General features: G+C 35.1%; 1 protein-coding gene across 1 annotated transcript; it reads right to left on the bottom strand.

Moving 5' to 3' along the window:
* Positions 1 to 14,453: 14,453 nt before the first annotated feature.
* LOC145126218 (uncharacterized) lies at positions 14,454 to 18,204 on the bottom strand. Its single transcript, XM_079061621.1, has 6 exons — positions 17,905 to 18,204; positions 17,250 to 17,319; positions 17,093 to 17,158; positions 16,845 to 16,886; positions 15,733 to 15,789; positions 14,454 to 14,942 (listed from the first exon to the last, which is right to left on the bottom strand). The coding sequence occupies exons 1-6, from the start codon at positions 18,102 to 18,104 to the stop codon at positions 14,850 to 14,852; spliced, it is 528 nt and encodes a 175-aa protein (XP_078917747.1). The 5' UTR covers positions 18,105 to 18,204; the 3' UTR covers positions 14,454 to 14,849.
* Positions 18,205 to 18,909: the final 705 nt, after the last annotated feature.

Consider the following 18,909-nt stretch of genomic DNA (forward strand, 5'->3'; position numbering starts at 1 on the left):
TGTTGAGCTAGGAATGACAGTCATTCAACAAAACGTGGAGCTTGATGCGGACACGAACGCCAATACGGATCGTATTCGCAATATTGAATTTGCTCATGGGAGATCTATGAGAGAAAATGAGGCTCTGCAGCAAGAGCTAGCTGCAACTAGAGCTGAAGTCATAGAGCTCCGAGCACGCCAAACAGTGTATGAAAGACACCTGCTTGATGTGGAGCGTCAGCTGGCAGAATTAAGGGTTCATCTGAGTGGTGCCCATAGCCAGTAGGAGATGCTCTACTCATCCTTTCTTTTGGTTTAAGAAATAGATTATACTCTATTCGCCCTCCGTTTACTCTTTTGGTTATAGTTAAGTCTGCGGATATGTTCTAGCGTTATTTTTCATGTTTTTCAGTACGACTGCGAAAATTTCATTTTCGGTAGGTCGGTTTGATGTTGATGTTTTTCCAGTAATTTGGTGTATTGTAGACCTGTTTAGGGTCAAGTTTTCCAGACTTTATATATTCAATATGCCAATATAATCGACATACATTTTCATACTCTTTGAAAAATAACCACTCAATTTCATATTATCTTGTTGCAAGTTGTACATGTAATAGACTTCTATTTCCAATTCATTACAATATTCATGTTGAACTAAATGTTTTAGTTCAGAGATATCACATTCATATTCATTCTTGATATCTCACCATCTTTTCATCTTTTAACTTTTATAGTAAAAGATGCCTCCTCGGAGAAACCCAAGGCGTGTCAATGTTAATGAAGCGCCAACACCACCTCCGCCACCACCTCCTCAATTTGACGCTGCCATGTTTCAGGCGGTAGTCACGGCAGCTGTTGCAGCTGCTATGTCTCATATAAACACCCCTGGTGCAAGTGGATCAGGAACTGGTGCGCATCCTTCTAACCACGGCGAGAATCACGGGCACTCACGAGAGTGTACCTATAATAATTTCTCGAACGCCAAACCCAGGACATGTAACGGGACTGGAGGAGTGATGGCGCTAAGACAATGGATTGAGAAGACAGAGGCAATTTTCGAAATCTGCTCCTGTCCGGAGAGTAGCAAGGTCAAATTCGCTGTTTGTACCTTTGCTGATAGAGCCCTAACATGGTGGAACGGCCATGTTAAGTCACTGACCCTGGTAGTGGCTATTTCTATAAGTTGGGAGTACTTGAAAACCATGTTGATGCGGGAGTACTGTCCGCGAGGGTAAATTCAGAAACTTGAGCAAGAGCTCTGGGGTCTTACTATGGTTGGTTCAGATATAACAACCTACACAAATAGATTCTGTGACTTAGCGATACTTTGTCCAGAAATGGTTGCTCTGGGGAGCAAAAAGATAGAGAGGTATATTTGGGGGCTGTCACCCCAGATTCAAGTAAGTGTCATAGCTTCCAGGCCTGTTACCTCTGACAGTGCCAAGGAGATCGTCAAAACTCTGTGGTTGCTGCCCCAGAACAACCTAAGGGAAACAACAACAACAGCAAGAAGAAAGGTTGGAATAAGAGGAAGGGCAAATCTTCTCAGGAACCCTCAAAGAAGCAACAATTAGTGGCAGTCCATGCTGCTACTGTACCTGCTGATGTTCCTGCTAACCCTGCACCAGCTAAGCCTTATGCTGGTAATCTCCCCAAATGCAACAAGTGCAATTTTCATCACAACAGAAATTACCGGGAAATGCAGTGTCGGAACTGCAACAAAAAAGGGCATATTGCCCGATTCTGTAGATCACCACCCCAACCGATTAACCAAGTACATGTTGCTGGAGTAGGTCAATCATGCTACCAATGCGGTGATGTGGGGCATTTCAAGAGAGATTGTCCGAAAGCTAGAAATGTTGGTGGAGTTGGGAGGATTCTAGCACTGGGTCACGAAGAAGCAATGGCAGACCCTGCGGTGGTCACGGGTACGCTCCTTCTCAACAATACTTATGCATGCATTCAATTTGATTGTGGTGATGAGAAGAGTTTCGTGAGCCATAATTTCAAACACCTACTAAATCAAAACTCCCAACCACTAAATGAAACTTTCACAATCGAAATGGCTAACGGGAAATCCGAATACACCAACGATATATACATAGGGTGTACCCTTACCTTGAATAACTTTTCATTTCCAATAGACCTTATGCTGGTCTCTATCAAAAGTTTCGACATCATAATAGGTATGGATTGGTTGTGCCCTAACCATGATGACATCCTATGCTATGAAAGAGCCATTCGCCTGAATTTGCCAACTAACGAAACTCTTATTATCTACGGCGACAAACCCGGAACGAACCTTCAGATCATTTCTTGCATCAAGGCACAGAGGTACCTTCGCAAGGAGTACTGTGATTTCTTAGCTCACGTGGTAGACAAAAAGCAAGAAGTGAAAGACATCGCGAGCATTCCTGAGGTCTGCAACTTTCCCGACATTTTTCCCGACGATCTTCCAGGAGTGCCTCCCGAACGACAAGTCGAATTCAGAATCGACTTAATCCCTGAAATGCAGGAATTATCCAGCCAGCTTAACAAACTCCTTAGCAAGGGTTTCAAAAGACCAAGCTTCTCACCCTGGGGAGCACCGGTTTTGTTCGTAAAGAAGAAGGATGGATCATTCCGTATGTGCATAGACTACCGCGAGCTGAATAAACTTACCATCAAGAATCGATATCCACTGTCTCGCATTGACTATCTGTTCGACCAACTTCAAGGTGCGAGCTACTTCTCGAAAATAGACTTAAGATCCGGGTATCACCAGTTCCGGATTTTGGAGGAGGACATTCCCAAAACTGCGTTCAGAACTCGTTATGGTCATTACGAGTTCATAGTGATGCCTTTCGGATTGACGAATGCACCTATTGTGTTCATGGATTTAATGAACAAAGTGTGTCATCCTTTCCTGGACAAATTCGCCATAGTCTTCATTGACGATATCCTTATCTACTCAAGAAGTGAAGAAGAGCACGGCCAACATCTTCGTCAAGTATTGCAAACTCTTAGAACATAGAAACTCTATGCGAAGTTCTCAAAGTGTGAGTTTTGGATCAGGAAGGTTGATTTCCTAGGTCACGTGGTCAGTTCTTAAGGAATACATGTGGACCCTTCCAAAATCAAGGCAATCGAGAACTGGCCAGCACCCAAAACACCTACAGAAATCCATCAATTCTTAGGTCTTGCTGGCTACTATCGCAGATTCATCCAGAATTTCTCCCGAGTTGCTAAACCTCTTACCACCCTGACGTAAAAGGGTGTAACTTTTAGCTGGGGAGAGAAGCAAGAAACAGCGTTCCAAACGCTGAAGCGAGCTCTGTGCAGCGCACCGATCCTGTCTCTTCCTGAAGGGACAGAGGATTTCGTAGTGTACTATGATGCTTCTAATCAAGGGCTTGGATGTGTTCTTATGCAAAGAGGAAAGGTCATATCCTACGCCTCAAGACAGCTTAAGACACATGAGGTGAACTATACAACACATGACCTTGAACTAGGAGCAGTGGTTTTTGCCTTGAAGATCTGGAGGCATTACCTGTATGGTACAAAGTGCACAATCTTTACTGATCTTAAAATCCTTCAACATATCTTTGATCAGAAAGAACTCAACATGAGGCAACGACGATGGGTGGAGCTACTGAACGACTACGAATGTGAGATTGTTTATCACCCCGCTAAGGCCAATGTAGTAGCTGACGCCCTTAGCAGAAAAGAATACTCAGGACGCCGAGTAAAGTCATTGACCATGAAAATCCATTCACATCTGTCCACACATATCAGAGAGGCTCAACTCGAAGCCTTAAAACCCGAAAATATGGCAGGTGAAACCTTGAGAGGAATGGATAAGAACTTCGAAGTCAGGGATGATGAAGTCTATTGTTTCATGAACCGGATCTAGACACCAAAGTTCGGTGGTTACAGAGACGTGGTTATGAATGACGCACACAAAACCCGATACTCCATTCATCCAGGTTCAGACAAGATGTATCTGGACCTCAACAAACTGTACTGGTGGCCTAACATGAAGGCCGAAATCGCTACCTTTGTGGGCAAGTGCCTTACTTGTGCTAAAGTCAAGGTAGAGATCTTAGACAGGGAAGTAAAGAGAACCAAACAAAGCCGTATCCCGATAGTGAAGGTTCGCTCGAATGCAAAACAGAGACCTGAATTCACTTGGGAGCGGGAGGATCAAATGCAACAGAAGTATCCACATCTTTTTCCCTAGTCTTTATGCATCTCTTTAATCCAATTTTCGGGACGAAATTATCTCTAACGGGGGGATAATGTAACATCCCATTATTTTTCTATCTTGTAAAGCCAATAAATTCAATCAAAACTCAGACTTGTATCTGTTAACTTTTAGCTTTGTTAAGGGTCTGTTTGAGAGTTCTAAGCCTAGTACACTCAAGGAATGTGTGTTAGGAAGTATTAACTTGAGTTCATTGAGTTGCAATTGAGCCGGAAACACCTTCACACATAGTTCACGACCGCAAACTAGGGTTTACGGCCGTGAACCCATCATGGCCGTGAACTCTTCATCATAAGTATGATATTCCTTCATTATTCTTCATTTCTCACATCTTCAAGTCTAGAACTCTCAAAATTCTCTCAAGTATCATCAAGAACACTCTCCTTTCTCTTCAAAATCATAAGTGATTCTATCATATTCACTTGATATCCTTCTTATTCACAAGAAACTCTTTGATTTCATCCATCAATTCAACACTTTTGGTATAGATCTTCAAATCATCATCCTTTACATCAAGAACTCCAAGAACACATACTTGTTCTTGGGCCGTAAACTCCCTAAAAGACTTCCAAAATGTGAGTAACTCTTCTAAAATCTTGTTATACAATACAAACACTTGATTCTAACCAAGAAACAAACACACAAATGCATGATATTCAAGAGTTCACGGCCGTGAACCCTTCATCTATGGTCGTGAACCTTCCATATGATCTTGAGGTGGCCGTAAACCCTTCATAAGATCATCATGTGGCCGTAAACCCTTCATAAGAACAAGTCTTGGCCGTAAACACTTCATGTGTGCAGCCGTAAACACCTCTATGGCCGTAAACACTTATAGTGTGGCCGTGAACTCCTTTCTTTCAATCACATGTGATGGTAACACTTCATTTTAAGTGTTTCCTAACACCTAAGGTTGTTTACCTTACATGATTAGTTTTTATATACACTAATTATACACATATATTTGTTATTATTTGCTTAATAGGATCCAATTGTGTTCAAGACGTCACTTCGCATTCTTAACATCCTATATCGATCTTTCATTTGAATCACCCTCCAAAAGGTGAGTTCATACCCCCGGATTTTCATAGTTTTTACTGTTTTAAGGGGGAAGGGGGGAATACAAGTATAACACAAAGATTTTTGTGTTATAAACAAATGGTTTCAAATATCTTATCAAAATGGATTTCAGTTATCATCAAATCAAATGGTTTCAAAGATTGTGACATCAAGTCACCAAAAGTTTTTCAAAATATTAAACTTCTTTTAAATGGTTTTATAAACTTATATTTTTCCCCAGAAATCATATATATATATATATATATATATATATATATATATATATATATATATATATAAGGTTTAAAAGGCTTAGAACTGATAGCTCGCTTTGGTTCCTTTTCCTTGTTTGGATGTGGGATTATAAGTATCGGTTATTTGTCCGAATGTCATTTAAATTTTACTTATATATATTTGTATATGTATATAAATATAAAAGTTATTTCATTCAGTTCAAATACCCTTTGTAACATGTTGAGCAAGGGGTTGCATTCATGAACAGTTAGTATCAATTCAGAAAGTACACATAAATTATAATAGGTATAATTTATGATTCATAGAACATTAATTCACGATTCAAGTATACTAAAGTACATTGTTTTACAAGAACAAAGGTTTGATTCAAAACTAATCAAGAGTATACATTTTTCATATACTAATTCAGGGGCATACTGTCAATCATTCATTTCAGAATGATTGAGTTTTCATAACTATTATACATGTAACGTCTATATGCTTTTTATGAGTCATTTGATTCAGATTCAAGTGGGGGAGAATTGTAACATCTGGATTCTTGGAGGTATTTAATTTTAATGTATTTTGGATTTTGGGAGTGTCCACGTCATGGTAGAGGCATCCCACGACATGGCGATCCTAGAAGTTTCGTGGATCATTTAATGATCCCCACAACGTAGCATCTATTGGCCACGATGTGGCGACCCTCTGACGTGTTAACCCTAATTTTTCGGGTATTTAAAGGAAAGTGTGGTGGCTAGGGTTTCCCATCTTAAGCCTCCATCACTCTCCAACCCCAGCAACCTAACCTTAACCCACCTTGAAGCTTTTGAGCTAATTTTCAATTCTTCTTGGGGATTTTGTAGGAAGTAGAAGAAGATAGAGTGCAAGAAGCAAGCAAGCAACACTCTCCAATCTCAGGAATCATCTTGATGGATCATTTGTAAGGATCTTTAATCTAGCTTTTCATCTTTTCTCTATGGATCTAGAGTTATCTTGCATGATTGAACTCTTTAATGGATTTCGAGTGAAGCAAAGTGATAAAGTTTGCAACTTTATGACTCTTTGGAGTCCCAGACACTATACTTTGTAGATCTGAGAAATGGTTGTGATTTGGGATCCTTGCATGAGTTTAGGTCCCTCTTCTACTCTTTTGACCTAGATTTGATGGAGGGCATGCATGGGGAATGCATGTCCATAAAGTTTACATTTTTAGGGATCAATAGGACCCCTAGATGCTATCTGAAAATTTTGGGCAAAAGGCTTTACGGATTAAGGACCTTGGAAAGAATTCTTCCTTCAGACGTTCTCCCATAACGTGGAAGTAGGGTACCACGATGTGGCGATGGGGTTTTCAACGACTGTTTTAAGACTGTCTCTGCCACGACGTGGTGCTTTGGGTTATGGCGTGGCTATGTATTTTGGTACGTATATGGGTTTATCCGAGACCGGGTTCAGATCGAGTTGAACCCATCAGCCATGAAGTAGCTGAAGGATGGCCACGACGTGGAGGTCAACTGAGGTCGACTTTGACTTTGATTGTTGACTTTGACTTTTGACTTGCATTGACTTTTGGTCAAACCCCTGGTTTTGGAAGGAAAGTTAAGGTTGTACTTTGTACAGCTTTATAGGTGGTTTATAGAACATGCATTCGCGGTAGTAGGAGCAGTAGCAATTGATCATCATTTATTTGGTGAGTCTTTTCACTGTACTCGAGGGTCGAAAGCACTAATTTCGGCCCACTAGTTTATGTTTGTAGGATGATAGTTGTCTTTGTGACACTTGTTGGTATGTCTGTATGTGCTTGTTGTCTTTGTGACTCTTGTTGATATGATTGTATGCTTAGTTGTAGGGGTGAAATAGACCCAGTACCGGTTGAAAGATATCGAATGGGGTGAAATAGACCCAGTACCGGTTGAAAGATACCAAAGGGGATGAAATAGACCCAGTGTCGGTTGAAAGATACCAAAGGGGGTGAAATAGACCAAGTTTAGCTTAAAGATTTTATGTATGTTCGATGTGTGGTATTTTGGGGAAACTCATTAAGCTTTGTGCTTACAGTTTTATGTTTATGGTTTAAAGTACTTATGGTTCAAAAGGGAAGGGCCCGACATGATCGCACCACATCCACCAGCATTCGGCATTTTATGACATGATTTGTACTCTGATAACTATTTTATACATTATCACATTTTGATGGATTTTGGAATGAAATAATGATGTTTCTGTTAGTTTTAAATAAAAATTTTACATATTAATTTTTGGGACATTAAATCAAGTTCATATGATAATTTAAATGTAAATATAAAAAGTAAAAGGTAGTTTATAAAAACAATTTACCACGTATATGGAACATGAAAAAAATATATATAAATGATATAAATTTAAAATTTGAGTAGTATGATATTTAAAAAAAAATTGAGTTGTTTAAACTCATTAATTTAACTCATAAAAACAAATAAACCTTAAATTGGGTTATAGTCAATGCTACTAAAACTTATAAGAGCAACACGACATGTAATAATATATATCATAATTCTCTGATCTGAATTTTACAAATAGGATCATGCTAAAACCATTTTGGAAGGACAAAAACAATGAAAATACGAAATATGAGAGAATATTAATTTACAATTTTTAAAGGTCTCGACTTACGATTAATAATGCACGATCGATCATGTGTTCATGTACATATATAAAGAGTCTTCCACTTTAATTCTTATTGATTTCGTTTCTGTTATCATGAATCTTATTGATAATTCTTTAGATGTAGTAAATTATTCGCACAAAAGAACTAATAGCCTCTAAAAACTAATTTCTGAAAAAACTATTCGCACACGTCGGTTGGCGCGGGTAAATGGCTTGTGTGTGTGTGTCTATATATATATATATATATATATATATATATATATATATATATATAGTTAGGTTCAAATGAGACCAATTGTTTAATTGAGAATGCGAGAACAAATCTAGACCACATATTTCTTTTTGCCGTAAAACCCTCAAGCGTACGGACAGAGGTGTTGTTGACGATGACGGATATTCATATATAAATAAGTATATTCATATATAATTAAGTATGTGTCTATTCTCAAGTGATTATTCATCTATGAATATTATATGTTCCGTCACGCCGGTACGCGGGAGGATTTTGCGACAAAAAGAAATAGGTGGCCTAGATTTGTTCTCGCGTTCTCGATTTCATAATTGTTCTCATTTGAACCTTCCATCTCTCTCTCTCTCTCTCTCTCTCTATATATATATATATATATATATATATATATATATATATATATATATATATATAGAGAGAGAGAGAGAGAGAGATATATATATATATATATATATATATATATATATATATAGGTTTAAGTATTCTAAATAAGTATTGTGTGGATGTAAGAATGATTGTGAGCCAATCATTCCAAAAGGGTAATTTGGTAATGTTAGCAATAATTATTTTTGGTAATTGTTAAATGAATTGATAACCTCTTTAATTGGAAAATCAATTTTTAATCACTGATTGTTCATCCCTTATTAACCCTACGCGTCTAGAAGAAGATCATTCATCACTCCGCCACCAGCCGCTAGAGCCTCCACCTCGTCTGCAGCAGCCGTGCAACCAAACCCCCTATTTTCAGTTGATGGATCTGTTATAGATCCTTAAAGCCCTTCGTGTTTGCATCGTTCCTCTGAATGGCTTTTACAGACACGAATCCCTTCGTGTTTTGGTCTTCCCTCCACTGAAACTGTAACGAAAATTCCACGTTGATTTCACACCTGCTGACCCGCCCTGCCCTACACCAGACCTATGGCCCTAACCCCAAATCCCCCATTATATATACACATACACGTTATGTGCAATCTGCTATATCGCATAATAGAGATCAATTCTAGAAAATATAGCATCGATCAGCGAGAGGGAGAGAGATGGATAAAGCCATTAACAGACAGAGGATTTTGCTTCAGCACCTTCAGCCTACTTCTTCATCTAATCAAAGCCATGAATCTACAATCTCAGTAAGTTTTGAGTGTTTTTAATCGAATCTTTATGAGTTTAATTGGTTTTACATGTAAATTTATATGTATTTGTATGCTCTAATCAGACCGATGAATTGTTTGTCTGTATTTACCAACTTATTCCAACCAAGTAGTCGATGTTTGGGAATTTTATTGCTTTTGCACGTTATCTATGATCTATAGGGTTTCTTTCTTCTTGAAAACCTTCTCCCAAGCCTCTTAAAATAGAAACAGCGATTACGATTTACGACCATAACCAGTCAATAAACTACCTCATTTTATATAATTATTCATGTTTTTGACATAAAAGGTTAAATATATAATTACATGTGAAGTATTCATGAATGAGGAATGATCCCTACACAGAGCTTCTCTTTAATTCTTGATGTCACTTATCTTCTTCTAAAATGGGGATGGCTACCTATTTGTTAGTTAATGTTCTAGATATTTTTTTGTTTCAGACTATGATAAAGCAATTCAGTGCGAGTGGGTATGAGCATTCAGATGTGGTGATTATTGATGAGATGGAGATGCAAAGACACCAACAGTTGGAGAAGTTCTACAGATTAACTCGTCTATGAAAGGTAAACATCGAAATGTAATTCACTCTATCTATTATCCATTCAATGCTTGATTTATTCTTAGAAACCATGTCTCTTATGCTGCTTTTAACTATTCTGTCTGGCCTTAACTGGATTGTGGTGTTGAATATTCTATGTCTACCTATAGTTTCGGATTTTCTTTGCTCCTCGTATCTAGGTTTTTTGTTAACTACTCTTATATTTGTATCTTTTACTTATGGATGTAGTACCTTCTTTGTTTCTGTACACTGGGCTTTGCTTTAACTCTTGATGTCATTTATCTACATCTAGAATGTAGATGGCTATCTATCAGTTTGTTAATATTCTAGATATTTTTTTGTTTCAGGCTGTGATAAAGCAATTCAGTGTGTGGGTTAGTGTAGGAAGCTGAGACCGAAAATTACATATTTTGCAAGGGCGCATTTCTGCATTTCTGACAGCAATTCTGCCGGAATGAAATCTCGAATTCCATTTCCGTCAGAATGGAAGAACTATTAGTCGTTATATTCTGATAGAATAATCTACAATAGAATGATAGGACTATATGTAATAATATATTCCGCTAGAATATTCAGGTGGAATAATATACATGTTTTTGTTTGTTATTAGTGAGTATTTCATTGTCGTAGAATATTATATAAAGTTTTTATTTTTTAAGAAGGTAATGAAAATTTTAAGTTGTATCCAAAAATTTGTTATTAGTCAGTGTTCCCATTCTTATAGAATTTCATTATAACAGAAATATGTATCCTGACATTCCTAGAGAATATGATTCTATCAGAATGTTATTCCGACAGAATAAAATCGGGTTTAATTAAAAATTAAAAATTATGTTATAGTTAAAATTGAATTAATTAAAAAAATCAGAATTTTAAAATCAAGAGAATTAATTATCCCTAAAAATATGGAATTTTCCTTTTTTAAATTGATCTCAATTGTCTAAAATACCCTTATAGTGAAAATACATGGTATCTTTTAATTATCTTTAATTTAATAATATGTATTAATCACTTTCTTAAAATAAGTAAAATGATTGGCCCACAATCATTCCTACATCCACACAATAATTAGTTAGAATAGAATAACCTAAGCATATATATATATATATATATATATATATATATATATGTGTGTGTGTGTGTGTATTAGTATGTTCTAAATGCAAGTTCTTTTGTTAAAAACCTATTTTGATGTTACAATTTGATTATGGAATGGAAATAATAAGTTGGAATGAAAGAGTACAAGTCTTGGCGCATTACGTGGCACGTATAGCATATGAACGCTATGGTACTTGAGGCAAGGATTGAGTTGCATAAAATGAATAGTGGCAGCAACGTACTTTGGTTAAGCGTAGCTCGTCGACCTTACTTGCACTATGCGTATGAAAGTAGATTGGTACTAATTATTAGTGCGATTATTAGAAACAAAAGTGAAAAGCGTTGTAAATAAACATTGAACGCAATGCTTAGAAGAGTGGTATGCAGCGCGTACGCAAAAATTGATTAAAATTAAGAAACGACCTTAAGTTGGTCATTTCCGTCCTTCGCTCTCAAAAACACAGATGATGTGCGATTTCATCTACTAACACCTAATGGAAGCTTACAGGAAGGAGATTACTAGGTTTAACCCTTAATTTCATTTAATCAAGATAAGTTACCTTCAATTATTCATCTTAGTTATGCTGTGTCTTGTGAAATTGGAAGATATGGTTAAACCCTAAGTACAATCCGAAAATTTAGAACGAATTCCTAATTTTGAGTGTTGTAATAGCTCTAATGAACCCATTACTATGTGTATATATGATTTTGTTGGTGGATTAAAAGGGTTGCTGATAAACCTAACTTAGTAAGTTCTTGGATAATAGAATTAAGTTCACAACTAAACGGATTAAGTCGTTTAGGGTGATTTAGAGTGGAAAATAACTCATAAGTGGAAGTATTAAGTTATATGAATAAAGTGGACATCATTATGCATCAAGGTGTTGTACCTTGTGCATTAGTGGGTTATATTTGTACATAAAGAGACGTTATCTTAATTTACTAAGCCACATAAATGACTTGCTCATTCGGTAAAATTGAAATAAATGATGAGAACCATGAATTGGTTAATAGAAAAAGGAACTTGCTTATGTGTTATAAGTAAGATAGTAAGTTAGATGTTAACACATATATACATGTATATATGTTTTAGTAATTGGATAAGAAGGGCCAAGCTAGGGAGTTGGAATATTGAAGTCTCGCCCATATAAACCTTAACAAGGTGAGTAACTCTTAAACTATTTTGGTACTAATGAAACGCCTTAGGGAGGAGGGAGTCGTTCCCTCCCAACCCACCGAACTCACTGCCACATCAATTTTTGTCTCTTCTTTTTCTTCAACTTTCCCAACCCACAACACACGGAAATCCTATCTTTTTGAATCCACTCAACCCACTCAATTAAAAAAAATACAAAACAACTAAGGTACAAACTTTAAAACACATGGTACAAGAGAAAATAAGAAAGAGAAAGTAGAAAGAGATGATGAAGTGGGTTAGTGAAACCAATCAACCCACTCGTTGAAGCGGGAGTGGTACCGCCGATAACTCTATTGCTAATTAAGATTTTACATTTGATTGTTTTGTATTTTTTTTTTTAATTGAGTGGGTTGAGTGGGTTCAAAAAGATAGAGTTTCCGTGTGTTGTGCGTTCGGAAAGATGAAGAAAAAATAAAAGAGAAAAAGTGATGTGGCAGTAGGTTCAGTGGGTTAGGAGGGAATGACTCCCTCCTCCCTTAGTATGCATTTGTGTATGTATAATCTTAGAATGATGAATAAATCGTGTGTATGGTTTGGTATTAACCTTGGATGGTGTATATGAAGGGGGTGTATCTTATTTTGGTGATTTCATTGGTGAGCCTTATAAGGTGCTTTTAAGGCCATACACATTTGATGTTAATTATTATTGATGATTAATGGTGAGCCTTATAAGGTGTAATAATGCAATAACCATTTGTGTAAAATGATTTTGGTGATGTTGGTGAGTCTCATATGGTGTCATGAGACAATATCCATTTGGTGTAAATATGTTAACAATAATGTGATATGTTACGGTGTTATATGTTTTATAAACTGGTGATGAATGTATTTTTAAGGTTACACTTGTTGGTGATATATGTTATACGGTCTGAAACCCAATACGGAATGGGTTAGCCCGATTAACTTCACTATTGTTTTAGAGATATTGGTCATTTAGCAAAAAAAATGGTTATTTTCTTAAAGTTGGTATAAACATTTGATTATTTTAATCAATTTCTCTTCTTTTAATTAACTAAAAAAATCTATTGAACTAACTTTTTTAAAAATAAAATAAAATAGTAAACAATAAACATACTTGATAATTAAAAGCTCTCATGCTCTTAAAAGAGTAACACATACTTGACAATTAAAAGCTTGCTAAATGGCTTAGATCCATACTCCTAAAATTTTAAACAGAAGACATACTTGACAATTGAAAGCTCCGCTCATTCGATATTTTTTTGCTTAAATATATTCCCCATAAATGGCTTAGATCCATGCTCTTAAAATTCTAAAAAGTAGACATACTTGACCATTGAAAGCTCTGTTCATTCGATATTTTTTTTTTGCTTAAATATATTCCCCATTTTACATCCCTTCGCCGAATTTCAAAAGTAATTTTCATATTTTGCAAATCTCGAATGTAAAATACTCCCTCCGTCCCAAAATTATTGTCCACCTTACTATTTTAGTTTGTCCCAAAATTATTGTCCACTACCAAAAGTAGATATACACTTTTACCATATTACCCTAACATTTAATAAAGTAAACTTGAATAATTAGAAATGCATATTTCTCATTGGTTTTAGAAAAAGGCAAGAGGGTCATTTGACTCAAAAAAGACAAAACTAATGATTGTTTTTCTTAATCTATGTGTTTTTTGTCTGTGGACAATAATTTTGGGACGGATGGAGTATTAATTTTTGGAACCATTTACAATTTTTCTTTTATTTTTTCCTAAACTTCTATTACATTGGAAATGAAATATTGTTAAAAATGATATATTATAGAATGTTTCTTTTATATTTGATAAAATGGTGGAGTGGTCTTTCTTCACTTCGATTAAATGGTGGATTAGTTTTTCTTCAGTTCAATATAGAAAAAGAAAATTGTCAAACCATTACCCATTTAGTCATTAGTCATTTTACCCATACAGAACTTACCACGTTATTAAAAGGAAACAAGTATAGGAAAAGAAAATTGTCAAACCATTACCCATTTAGTCATTAGTCATTTTACCCATACAAAACTTAACACGTTATTAAAAGGAAACAAGTAAATAAAAAGGAAAAAGCTTTTGAGGGCTACTTTCATTGAGGGCATTCCCATATTTCGTTCCATAAAAAAAAAAATTACAATTTTTGTCCTATTATATCAATACTTGTACTAGTTCTAGTTGTATTACAAATTTTGTCCTATTATATCAATACTTGTACTAGTTCTAGTAGTAGTTCCAGCCCAATGCATACAATCCAATACACACAAAAGACAGTATAAGATCATTAATATGTTGATTTAAACAGGCCATAAAGACTAGTCAAACCATATCACCAAATCAAACTACCAAAAACTTCAGAACTTGTGATAAATACCCACAATTAAGCCAAAATGAAGGAACAAAAAATGGTTTATAGATAAAGAGTAGACCACATCCACATTCACCAGTCACCACATCATCAGTCATAACTGGCGTTCAAGAATTTCAACAGCTGGTTCCGATTATTTTCTGCCTTCTTATCCTCTTTCGTCTTGTCCACTTTTAACAAAATCTACCAATCCAATCACAAAAAAAAAAAAAAAATAAATAATAAAAAAGGCAATGTACTTTGTAAAGTTTCCTACAAGTATAGCTCAATTGACGATCACTATAAGATTAGAGTAAATTATAAATTTGGTCCTTGTCCTTTACCTAAAATCACTTACTCAGTCCAAATTTTGAAATTTTCCCAATATCCATAAATTAGGTTTTTTTTTTGGGATAATCTTTAAAAAAAAAAAAAAAAAAAAAAAAAACATTATATTTTGTGTTTTTTCCGGATTAAACCTCAAATTTAATTTTTGCCTGAAAAAAACCTTGTATTTTTTCATTTTTTCCGAAATAGCCCTCAACTTTGTATTATTTCCAAAAAAAACCCTCAACCTTCTAAATGCTTCCAAATAAACCCTAAACCTTTTTAGTTTTTCTCGAAAATAAACCCTCACATTTTACCATTTTTTTGGGAAAAAAATGTCTAAAAGGGCCAGATAAAAAAAATTGAAAAAATACAAGGTCTTTTTCAGGCAAAAAAAATTTGAGGTTTAATCCGGATAAAACACAAAATATAAGGTCTCTTTTGAGATTAACCCTTTTTTTGCAGATATGGTCCCTGATGACTTCAAAACTTGGACTAAACTTGGATGTTGGTAAGATACACAAGGACCATATCTGTAACAAAATGCAAACTTGAAAACGATATTGGGACAATTTCAAATTTTGGACTGAAGTTGATATTTAGAGTGAAGCGTAGGGACCAAATTTGTAATTTACTATTGGGGATTAAAAATATATCAACAACTCACCTTTTTGCCAGAAACTGCACTACGACGTACACCATCATCTTTGTCACGGCCCAGAAACTGCAGGTGGAAGATGAGTCAGATTGATATAAATTAAACCAGTTTTCGTGCACATATTTTTTTATTTTTTTAACTTTGGATTGTTGTTTATTATATGGATTAAACCATTATACGTTTTTTAATCGTTAAAGAAAATCATTTTTCATGTTTACCTGGTTTTGAAAAAAAATAATGAAAATAGTCGCTAAACGATAAGAATTATAAAAAAGGTAATAGTTCAATGGCAAAAATGATAGAAAGTAAAAGTTTTGTGGCTAAATCGATAAAAAGATGAAAGAGCATTTGTGTTTTTTTTTTTTTTTGTATTTTGCCATGCTAATGAAATCGGGGTAAGGGTAACTATAGAAAATGGGCTCTTTTACATGATAAAAACATATAGTGGTTTAATCCTTACAAAAAGAATAGTTAAATGGCTAAATCGATAAAATGTAATAGTTGAGTGGCTAAAATCAATAAATACATTAGTTCAATGGCTAAATTGGTAAAATGATATAAGTATGACGCAGTTGTTTGTATTCTATCATGATATCAAAACCAGGTAAAAGAAAAAAGAAAAAATGGTTTTTCTAAATGGTCAAAAGAAGAAGAATATTTTAATCACTACATAAAATAGTTAAAGTAGCTAAAAACCTAAAACGATAAATAAGAGAGAAAAAGACAAATCATGCTAATCCAGTTATCCACTTTCCAAGATTTTCACAGGTTTTACCTGTGAAAATCGAAGTTTACTTGCAAAGAAATTAAAAAACAAAAAAAAAAATCATGTTTTTTAAAGTTGTGTTAGAAATCTTGAAAAACCATTTCCACAGCAAAAGTGTAATAGTTTAGTGGCTAAATCTATAAAATAAAAAAATAAAAAATAAAAGTTCAGTGGCTTTAAATCGTTTAAAAAATTGCTCAATGCTATAATTTGTATATTTTTGCTTTAGTAACAAAAACTCTAAATGTACAATGATGTCATAGAAATAAATGAAAACAAAATGACATAATGCATAAATAAATAAAATCACATTGCTATTTCTTGTATTTATTTAATCCTTTGAAAGAAAACTAACCTTAGAGAGTTGAACAGGGCTGCTACTACCATCCTGCTGGTTCTATAAAATCTCCCATTGCCAGGACAAAATCCAACATTCAGACATGCCAAATAAGCACCCATTCATCATGTCACAGACCCCAGCTCCAATTTCAAAGAGCCAATTCATGAACAAAAAAAAAGGCAGAAAATATTATAAGCACCATTCTAATTTGTTCTAAATAAACAATAATTAAGTATCAAACTAATATTTACACAGTGTCCTACCTCCTTCACTTTATGTTTATCGCGTTTGTGGTGATGCCTAGCCTTCCCCTTGTCTTTATCTTTTTGCTGAAACAGAAAATTAAAAAAGAAGAAAAAAAAAAGTCAAACATAGTGACACAATGGTTGACCATATGTTGCTAGTTTGATAGATGCCAACCTTTTTGTGTCTATGTTCATCTTTATGTTTGCTTGAGCGATTCGATGGTCCATCTTCACTGCTAGATGAACTGTAACAAGCAAAATCCATCTTTAATCTTTAAGACTTAAGCCAGGAATCATTAATGTCTGTATTCTATGTAGATATAGAAAGCTTAATCGACTTAAAAGGGTACAAGACTTAATATGATAAGCTATATATGAGTGTTTATCAATACAATGGGTAAATCTTCTTCCGTTATAACTTACAGAAAAACAGATTTATAATAGTAAGCTATGAAATCTCACTTTTATGAAGAGCAAGAGTTGGTTCATTAGGTGTAAGTCCTGTTCTATTTAATAAATTCGAAACACATAGAATAGGTTAATGGCTTTGCAGCAGCTGCAACCTTCAACATTTACAAAAGTTTTAATAAAATCGATTCATTCGGAAGGCGAATCGCATGATAAAATTTGATTTTCACATCTAAATCCATGTAATGCACCATACACCCTGATTAACGATGGAAAAATGTTCGATATCCAAGCAATCAAGGATGTAATCCTTTTTACATATATGTGAAATTAACCATGAACTCCAATAGAAAACAGTACAAAAGGATAAATAATCTGATTCAATTTAGGATACCGACGATAAGAATAGTAACTGAGAATACCTGTAGTCCTCGGATGACGAAGACGAGGGACTACGCCTACGACGACGTTTCGTATGCGGACGGCTTTTCTTGCTGATCTTAAGAGAGTTCTTTTTGTGTTTATCGAGGTTTTTATCTTTACGGCGGCGGGAGCGACGGTCCCGATCGGAGGATGAAGATAGATCGGAGGATGATGAGGTAGTTGACGTTGAGGCAGGCATGGATGAGGAAGAAGGGTTGCTCGGTAAAGGAGGCTAAAGCGTGAAACAAAGCTGATTTCGTTTCTAATATGATTATACAAACCCTCGAGTCGCATGATGTCGAGTTTAGATACCGGATTCGTTAATTAAATATGGTGCTTGTTTTTCCTACAAATCTTTAATTGAAGAGTGTCATTCTCTCTAATATATTCTAATTTAATTTACCAAATGTTATTTTAGGTTGATTTTATGAGTTTTTTTATTTTATTAAATTTCACATAATATTTTAATAAATGGATATCAATTCCATTAATAAACATACCTTTCAAACAAAACTTCAAAAATGGTTACTGTGGTTTCCGGAAATCTGAAGTTTAGTCCCTAATTTTTAAAAACCTCACGGATGGTCCCTGTGGTTTCAAAACTTTAAACAAATGGTCCTTTTTGCTAACTCCGTTAGCTTTTGGTCGTTAAGTGAAGGGCATTTCTGTCATTTCACTACGACATTGACCATTTATAAAGTTTTGCCTTATTTTAAAAAAAAATAATTATTTAATATTAAAGGGTCTCTCTCTCTTTCTCTCTCTCTCTCTCTCCCTCTCTCTCTCACACACACACACACAAAAAGCAAGTTAAACAACTGGTTGGATGCATCCATTTCAATGCACCACTTGAACCTCAAAATCCAATTACGAGTCGATTATCGATGAAATTGATTGTACTACACCCAGTTTCGCAAATTGTAGATCATTCAAACTCTAAAAAATAAAAACCATCTTTGTTTCTTACTTTTTGATCTGTAGATCGAATAGGGTATTTTATGACA

Source organism: Lactuca virosa, chromosome 7 (genome assembly GCF_052849685.1).
Source record: "Lactuca virosa cultivar CGN04683 chromosome 7, Lactuca_virosa_CGN04683_v6, whole genome shotgun sequence".
In the NCBI taxonomy this organism is placed as follows: domain Eukaryota; kingdom Viridiplantae; phylum Streptophyta; class Magnoliopsida; order Asterales; family Asteraceae; genus Lactuca; species Lactuca virosa.